This window comes from Olea europaea, unplaced genomic scaffold (assembly GCF_002742605.1).
Source record: "Olea europaea var. sylvestris unplaced genomic scaffold, O_europaea_v1 scaffold2436, whole genome shotgun sequence".
In the NCBI taxonomy this organism is placed as follows: Eukaryota; Viridiplantae; Streptophyta; class Magnoliopsida; order Lamiales; family Oleaceae; genus Olea; species Olea europaea.
This window is the reverse complement of record NW_019242549.1, coordinates 26,422-36,064: the sequence shown is the minus strand read 5'-3', so window position 1 is coordinate 36,064 and position 9,643 is coordinate 26,422. Positions and strand designations below refer to the sequence as shown.

At 34.6% G+C, this 9,643-nt stretch overlaps 1 protein-coding gene across 1 annotated transcript; it reads right to left on the bottom strand.

Moving 5' to 3' along the window:
- Positions 1 to 13: 13 nt before the first annotated feature.
- Positions 14 to 835, bottom strand: LOC111382107 (non-specific lipid-transfer protein 1-like). Its single transcript, XM_023005979.1, has 2 exons — positions 394 to 835; positions 14 to 122 (listed from the first exon to the last, which is right to left on the bottom strand). The coding sequence occupies exons 1-2, from the start codon at positions 741 to 743 to the stop codon at positions 113 to 115; spliced, it is 360 nt and encodes a 119-aa protein (XP_022861747.1). The 5' UTR covers positions 744 to 835; the 3' UTR covers positions 14 to 112.
- Positions 836 to 9,643: the final 8,808 nt, after the last annotated feature.

The following is a 9,643-nucleotide window of genomic DNA, read 5'->3' as shown; positions in this document are numbered from 1 at the left end:
GAAAGAGAGTCCATTCTGCAGACAATACAAAAACTCTCTTTATTCATTCATATAGTTCATAAACATACATATGATATATAAGCCGCTGCAGGAAACTCCATTCGCGATGAAATTACTGCACCCTGCACCACAATTTCCATCACACAAATAAACGTTTTAAGCTACAAATAAATAATTGTCTAGTTAGACAGAACATGAAGTTTTTTTTCTTAATTTTTAATTTTTTTGTTGAACATCAACAATTGACTTTATTAAATAAGGAAAAGAAGTTAAAATCTTGTTTATATTACTATGAAGTCGTATCAAGTACCATGTAACGTAACAAATATGAATTAAAAATTTTAAGTTTTTTTAAATGAAATGATTGAACTTAAATATAAGAGAGAAAAATACTTGGAGCAATCAGTGGAAGGGGCGATCTTGTAGGGGATATTGACACCACATTTTCCAGGGAGGCCACCGGCCTTGCCAATGTCGATACCCTTGTAAGTTCCAGCGAGAGATTTCAGGCAGGAGCACACGGATTGGCGGTCCGGTGTGGTTTTGGCTGAGACGTAGAGAGAATTAATTCCATTGCAGCAGCCAGCCGGCACTATAGGACTGTTACCCCGCACATAGGGGAGGCATGGTCCCAGGCTACTCACAACCGTGCCGCATGTGATTGCCGCCTCAGCCAGTGGTGCCGGCAGGAAAACGGCGATCAGCACCAAGCACATTGCTTTCACAACTCTAGAGGAAGCCATTGCAAAAGATAATATGAAATACAAGGAAAAATCAGTTCTTTCTAGCACTTGAACAATATTTTGATTTGTGTGTAAAATACCTTGCCAATTATGGTGTTTATATAGAAGAGAGCTCCAGTGTCAGGGAAGAATGTGACACTTATTGATTGGATTATGGATGGTTGTTAGTTGGGTTCAATTTAATGCTGTAATAATTCTTGCTTACGTTTCAAGAATTCGTGCTAAATTTTCAACAAAAATGCAGTTCAGTGGCATTAGAGCGCGCCCCATTTTCAGTTTCTAGATTAATGTTTCACTGTTGTCAAGCCAAGTGTACGCAAGTCTTTTTATTGCATGGCTGCGGGATTAATTATTTGCTGGCCTCTAAACCAACTTTAGTACCACCATCATAAATGGCATTTTGTATTATTGGTGCCCTTTCTCAAGTCGACAATATAAGAATTTTTAGTGAGATCCAAATTCAAGTAAGTGTTTTAACGTTGTATTGCCAATTCGTTAGGAAAAAAGCTCCTATTTCTTTCTTTGGGTTTTGTTTGAGTAGTACAAACAATATTTCCATGGATGTCGACATCAAGTCTTCTCTAACTTCTCTAGTAGAGTGATCATTTCATTTTTCTAAACGAGTGTCAAATATAGGTATTTTTTTTTCCCAGTGAACTTGCTTTAATTTAAGATGACAAAGGGTTAAAGAAACTGCAACAATAAAATTAGTACTAAAAGTCTCATTATTGAACACGTACACATAATTACTAGCTAAATTGGAACTCTTCCATCATTCAAGAATCCATACTAAGTACCGTTAAGTAAACTTTTTGTTTGGTCATAAAATAGTATTGATAAGAACTTGAATTCCTTTAAATCTATGATATGCTTATTTCAAAAATATTTTCCAGAGTACATACCAAAAACTCATTATGGTAAAATTTACTAGACTTGCTAATAAAATTGTGTCGGTCGTGAATGTAATACACAAAAGTTTTAAGGGTGAAATGTGATTACATGGAAAGAGGGCCGACAATAGGCCACGGAGACTAGCGAGAATATGACAGTTGTCATCTACAAACCAAGACTACATTAGAATCCCTCAAAAGGAGCACACTTCGTTAAGAAGAATCAACATTAAATATTGAGAAAAGATAGACTTAGGTGGTTTGTTGTAGGTTTAAAGTGAACATGACCTAAACTCGAACTTGGATAAAGTCTTGCTCAAGTCGAATTTTTCTGCTTGTAGAGATTAAACAGTACTAATGAACAAATATAAATCAAAGAATTTGAAGATCATCATTCACTTATTTCAACAAGTCTTCATACTACTCAAACACGCTCAAAGAGAAAAGCTGTTAGCCTGCTCCAGAGACAATACTATGTCGAGACACTAATTTGGATTTGGATTTGAAATTTTGAATGAATATTTTTTTTTTTTTAAATAAATTTTGCAGATTAAAGTAAGTCGAATGCCATTTATTACTCATGTACACTTGTCATGAAAAAATTGTTCCATTAAATTAGAAATGATACTTTGGCAACTCTAATGCCACTAACTATATTTTTCTGGAAACATGACTTCAGAAATTCCCTTGGCGTGATGGTTCACCCATTAATGTTCGTTGGCCTCTGTTGGCCATTGGCGTGGCTCTAGGATTCTCCACAGATGGCTTTATGTTGTGGAAGCTCTCTCAAATGATTTTCAAATCGATGATTTTCAGGTTCAATCCAACGTACCTTCTTCTATCAACAACTAATTCAATCGGCTTCAAACCACTACCAATCTAATTCACCTCGGTTGCTATTCAATCTTAACCACGTAGAACAAGAAAAGATGATGATTTGTGGTCAGTCACAAAGGTTAGGAGAAGACACTACAAAAGTATACTATGAAGAAACTACCAATTATAAAAAGTAAACAAGCGTTTTGGACACTTCTAAAGGCTGTTTTTTCACACACAAAGGGGGCAGCCTGGATTCCTTTATTTTTCTCTCAAAACCACACAAAATATCACAAGAAACTGGCTAGGGTTATAGCCATATATATATACTCTAGGGTTAGGGTTTAAGTTAGACCATTAAAGAAGTAAACGGGCCAATATTTAAGCTATCGAAGAGGGAATACAATTGGGCCGAGTGTAACTCATAGATTTGGTTGTTGGATTTATTTCATTCATCGGTCTATGCCTATGAAATGATATTAAACCACGTTAACATCATAGCCCGAGATTTATTGGGTTTCAAAAACCCAACAAATCTTTATCTTGTTGCCCAATAAATCTGCTAGCAATTAAAACACACAGTTAGCACTTGCATAATCAAGGTAGCCAATAAAATTGGATCAGAGACCTTACATTGTGTTTCCATCCTGAAACACATATCATACCTGGTCCATGTACTCACTGGGACTAAGGTAAAAAAACACCCAAATAGAAGCAAATATTTAATAGTAAACAATCAAGAATAAATACACATACGATGACGATATACTATAGGATAATATACATAGATCTTTTCAAAAACACGTTCACATGGAACCATAGATTAACACTAAGTCAATCAAACCACGGTCAACCACATATCCAATACATGCAAAAATGACCCTACGAAAAGATCTCACAGCATTTGTCCTATTCCATTCAGTGTTACTTACACCTCGAGAACATATATCTCCTCTCATTGCCCACCAAGCTCACAAGACTAATCACTCAACTCATATCTAACTAGTAGGTCGCAATAGATCCTAAGTCCACGAGATAATCCTCTATCTCCACATCACTTCTCCCAACCTACGTGGATAATGGGTCTCCACCTAACAGAAGTGATAGAAGTATCTCTCTCACATTCCACCTAATCAGGGTCTCTTTACTGATAAAGGATTCTAGAAATTTAATCACATCTCTACTCGTGATCCAAATGTCACACTCCACATCCCTAATACAAAACACAATATACCCCTAGGCATCTATACTTCACCTCACTAAAAGACGTACAACACACTGCTAAATGCATCCTAACCCACTATGCATGCAAACAATTACACCAAGTAATCATATTGCCCCAAACTCGTGCAAAGCACATATCAAACATATTGAAATGTAACAGATAATCATGCAACAAGATTTAGACAATCATACACATGCAGAAAGGATCACACACAGATGCACATGCAGTAACTAGGTTTACACTCAATAAACCTCGCTAGGGTCATCACTTGACCCTAAAGCCAAATTCGCCTCACTTCTCATCTTACCCTTCAGCTTATCTTTCTGCTTGGGATAATCCCTAATAAAGTGCTCAGACTTACCACAGCTGTAACACCTTCTACCATTAGACTTATCTCATCCCTTGCCCTTCTTCTTACTACTCTCATCACTCGAGTCACTACCCGAATCACTATCATCTTGAGTTTTACCCAAATTCATTTGATTAAACTTCATCCTATTCATATGTAACTCGCCACTCCTCTTATCCTCTTTTTTAGCTTTAATCTCCATCTCCTTACTCCTAAGTGAGTCTATGACAATCTCGGGTATTAAGATGTCCCTACCGTACTTAATTGCATTCTTAATTTCCTTATATGAATCACGTATGGAATTAAGCAAGATAATAGCCTTATACGTTTCAAATACATTTTCATCACAATTAACAATAACTTAAACTAACTTATTACAAACATCCAGATTGTCATCAAGATCTTTTGAATGATCCATTTTAAAGCTGAAAAAACATTCAGGTACAGCTTATTAGGCGTGGACTTAAGCAAATATAAGTCCTCCAACTTTGTTCAATATTCTTTTGTGGAATTAAGTTTTCCAACTTTTCTCAAAACAGTGTCAGACATGTGTAAAATAATTGAAGAGTATACAAGTTCATCATACTCTTATTTTTTGTGCTTCTGTTAAATTTGTAGGAAATTTGCCATCTATGACTTTTGAAACTTTTTGTTGGACCAAAATACCCTTCATATTTTGTTGCTAAATAGAAAAATCCCCTTTTCCATTAAAAATTTCAATTTCAAAGTGTAAAGATATTTTAAAGAAAAACAGGACAATCAAAAACACAGATAGGTCACACAAAGTTATCCTATGACCGCAATATACACTGTTCTAGATTCCTAGGGTTTTGTAAGATTCACGATCTTAGATCAAGGGAATATTTGAACAGGTCAAGTCCATGTGTTCTAATAGGATAATTAATGCAAACACGAAGGTATATTAACAAAAATTCAAATTTTCACGCAATGTAGCAAATTAAACACAGAAACGGTTATTAACTTGCAATTAAATCCAACACTTCAAATAGGGCAAATAATTCCTAAATTTTTTAGCACAAGCAATGGTTTTCAAGCAATGACAACCCCCAATTCTAATGATCACCCCACACGATGATCTACTAGTGCGATAATGTAAAAGTTTCAGCCAATTTATCAGAGCTGATCAATCTGAGTCCATGAATTATGAGACACGTGAATTTAACACTTTAGGACTACCACTATTCGTTCTAAAGTCTCTAGAAACTGCAATAACCAAGAAATCACGATCAAATTTCAAACGCCCGAAGAACAACGCTATCCAAATTCTACTGCAGACTCTAAAACAGAAAACTTTCTACAAAAAAAAAATGTCAAAAATAATGTGAGGAACAAACTGCCTGAAGGGACCGTCTAAAGATTCCAGCTCACGCTCCCTCACTTTCTCTGCGTGTGGGCTTCAAGCGTCGTTGCCATTGAGACACACTGCCCTGCAGGGTTCATCTCCACCTGCACGTCACGTCAGTGGTCTTCGTTTCCCCAAACTACTTCTGAATTGATCAGAAAACGCGAAAAACAGAGGTTGATTTTGATAATTTTCGGACAGCTTCTTCGATCTGATTTCTGCTAAGATTTCTAGACTTTTTGGTATGTTTCACAAGTCAAAACCACCACCTTGAAGCTGTGATATCAAGTGTTGTCGAAGCTCTCTCAAATGATCTTCAAATCAGTGATTTTCGGACTCAATCCAACATACATTTCTCTACCAACAACCAATCCAATCGGCTCCAAACCACAATCAATCTAATTCACCTCGGTTGCTATTCAATCTTACTCACAGAGGACAAGAAAAGATGATGATTTGTGACCACAAAGGTTAGGAGAAGACACCACAAATGTATGCTATGAATGAACCACCAATTACACAAAGTAAAAAAGCGTTTTGGACACTTCTAGAGGCTGTTTTTTCACACACAAAGGGGACAGCCGGGATTCATTTATTTTTCTTAGAAAACCACACAAAACATCATAAGAAAGTGACTAGGATTATAGTCATATATATACTCTAGGGTTAGGCTTTAAGTTGGACCATTAAAGAGGTAAACGAGACAAGATTCAAGTCATCTAAAGGAGAATACAATTGGGCTGGGTGTAGCTCATGGACTTGGTTGTTGGACTATTTCATTCATCAACTTATACATATGAAATAATATTAACCCACGTTAATATCATAACCCGAATTTATAGGGTATCAAAAACCCAACACTTTATATGCTGAAATTTGTGAACATTCACCCTTAATCTTGATAGTTATTGATATCTGATTTCTTATTTAATTAGCCAAAGGCCACGAACATTTTGGTGGTTCAATTTAATTGTACCATGCACTTGATTTTGTTAAATGAGTTGATGCTTATTGATTTCTATTATCTCAATGGATGTGCTTTTGAAGGACTGTGGTTGTTGGTTTCTTTTCTTTTGAAATTTAGAGTAAAGAATGTATAAGGTGTTTCTGTGATTCAACTTCCAATATATTGTACATATATGAAAGCTTCAAAAGTATGTAAAAGTTGCAGGTTAGTGGCAACAACTTAAAGAACCTTGTGGTTCAGCTTTTTCTGAATAATTTTTTTCCTAGAAGTTCGTCGGATTGCATATCTTCCTTGTTGCCACTCAAGCTTATACTATATAAATTATTCTGAATATTGAGAAGAATGTTGCTTGCCCTTTAAAGGGCGGTGGGAAGATTTTCTGGTTGTTGTTAATGTATAGCTGTTACCAGTCCTAAGGCATATCACTCTTTTTAGTGGCCTTTTCTTATTTATAGTTTCTTTTGATTGAAATGAGCAACCAGCTATTATTTCTATTTTTACCAAAATGGTAAATTACTATTTCTTCAGATATTGAACAAGAACATCATGATTAACTTTCTGTAGTAGAATTAGGTAGAATAATATGTACTTCTATCGTACATGCTCGCTGATCTGTTGTCTACTTCAGTATTTAGTTGAGTTACGAAATTCACATAATAACTAGCATGAAATATTGATAAACTAAGGACAAGAGAGTTAATAACCCGAATGGTCATTGAACTTTACAAAAAAAATTTACGAGATCACTAAACTTTAAAAATTAATCCAAATTATTATTGAACTTTGCAAAAGATTTTCACGGGGTCACTGAAATTTGCAAAATGTTTCAACGAGGTCACTGAACTTTATAAATTATCCCATTTATTACTAAACTTTGAAAAAAGTTTCCCAAGTCCCCTGGAAATTTTTCGCAAAGTTTAGTAACCCCGTGAAATTATTTTGCAAAGCTTAGTGATAAATTGAGTGATTTTTAAAGTTCAATAACCCCGTGTAAAACCTTTGCAAAGTTCAGTGATAACTTGGATGATGTTTAATATTCAGTGACCTTGTGAAGTTTTTTTTTTTTTTTGCAAAGTTCAGTGACCATTTGGGTTATTAGAGATAGTTGAAAAATAAAGAATAAGATAAAGAATGTATATTATATAGACTGCATAATCTATAAGTGAGAACGTATGAACTTCTAAAATAGAAATTCTAGCTGCTGGTGCTTGGAGGAAAGGACTAACCCTAGTTATAAATACTTGAAGATAGAGGAATTACATTTCTACTTGTTATAATTTATGAGACAAGCATGAAAGGGTTAGGAAATAACTAGTATCAGTAGACTTACCATATGAGCCTTTGTCGGAGCATAGATTTAGGAAATCACTAGCATTAGTATACTATTGTATGAGTCTTTGTAGGAGCAAATAGATCGGGTTTAGTAACTCGTTACAATGAATAGATCTTTATTTGCCACATACTTTACATCATCCTTCCTAGGAGGATATGCATGGTCAATGAGGAAGTGTATGGGTTTTCTTTCTAATAGTTGTACACGTGACAAGCTATATATCTATGAAACAAATAGAAGTTCAACAAATTAATGCTTGATTATATCGGGGTATGCTCTTTGATGCTCAAGTCAGAAGCAAGAATGATCTGAAAAATGTTGTGTGAATTTACAATTGCACGAAATATAATAGATGAGAACAACGAAAGGATTGATGACTTCATTGTCCGTTTTGAATGAGTTGAAAGAAATCACAAGGTTGAGATGTAAGAAACGGTGGGAAGCATGCTTAGGGAACTAAATATTCTTAATTTTCAATTTCCTTTTAGTTCGAGATCACGAAATGATGATATGTAAGACATGATATTTGAAATTTCAATGTAATAATTTAATTTATTAAAGCTTTAGTGTGTTTTGACAATTTCGATTATTTAGTGCATTTTGAAATTAATGATTATTAATTAGTGGGTTTTTAAATTTTTAGTTATTTTCATTAAAAAATAATAAATTAAGATTCACCAACAAAAATACCATTTGTTGGTATTGAAGCTATATTAGAAAATAATTTCAGCAACGGATAGTTCGTTGGTCAAATATTCTGTTGATAATATGGAATATTCATTGGCAATTATAAGGTTTTTACCAATGGAATTTCCGTTGGTGGTGAAAAGATTTTTACCAACGAAATTTCCGCTTGCAATTACAAGGTTTTTACCAACAAAAATTTTGTTGGCAAAGAAAGACTTTTATCAACGGAATTTCTGTTGGAAATAATGAGTTTTTTTACCAATGGACATTCCGTTGGTAATGGAAAGATGTTTAAAAATAGAAGTTTCGTTGGTAAAAGTAAAACGTTATCAATGACGCTTAAAATGGCAACGAATTCATTGGTCAGTTCGGTAAGTTGCTATTTTAGTCGAAATTGAATTTCCTTTCATGAGATTGGTCTTTGACTTGGTAAATCGTTGAACTTTTGGAATGCTGTGAACTCCAAAATGTTTAAGAGGATTCTCCATAAACCATCTTCATGTTGTCCCTTGGTTATATACCCAAAACCTGCCGCTTTAGTTCCCATTTGTATCTTGTGACATGGACAATTAGTTTTAGCATGATATAATATGAAAAAATCGAGTTGTACATAGAGTTGTCTTCAATAACACGTGCTTGTAAAAAGATATCGAGTCATAAGTTAGTGAAAAATTTATCACATTATTTGCCGTATTCACTTGAATACATAATGTAAAAATGCATGCACGCTATTGAAAAACATAACTAACTTCTCTTCTTCTAATTCAAATTGAAATTAATGATATTTCAAGATGGCCTTGTACCAAATTTTAGTGTCGTGCTGCTTACCCCAACCCTCATTGCTCTCAACAATTGCAATTTCTCATTCCCAACAGAACACGTCCCTGTGAGTAAAAAGCATGTTGAAACCTCTCCTTAAATGTAAGACAAACCATCTTATTCCTTAATATCACACTTTTAACTCTGCGTGCTCTATGGTTCAATAAAAAACAGAGGCTGTAGACAAATGTAAGAAAAATCATGACACATTTAAAGTGACGAAAGATTAAAATAGTATATCACTTATGCCATCAACCAATGATGATTAAACCAGATAACTTACAGTGTCAACACTGATATAGTGTCATCTAGCAGCTAATAAATTATGATGTTGGAATAACATGACCACGTAAATGCAGCTACTCAGGGTATCAATAGATATGGGGTTGTAGTTTATGATTATATAACCATGTAACGATGCGAACGCAGAGAGATGTGAAGCCTCGAACCG

Bases quoted from the DNA above. Each gene is read 5' to 3' on its own strand.
- LOC111382107 (XM_023005979.1), bottom strand. From the start codon at position 743: ATGGCTTCCTCTAGAGTTGTGAAAGCAATGTGCTTGGTGCTGATCGCC.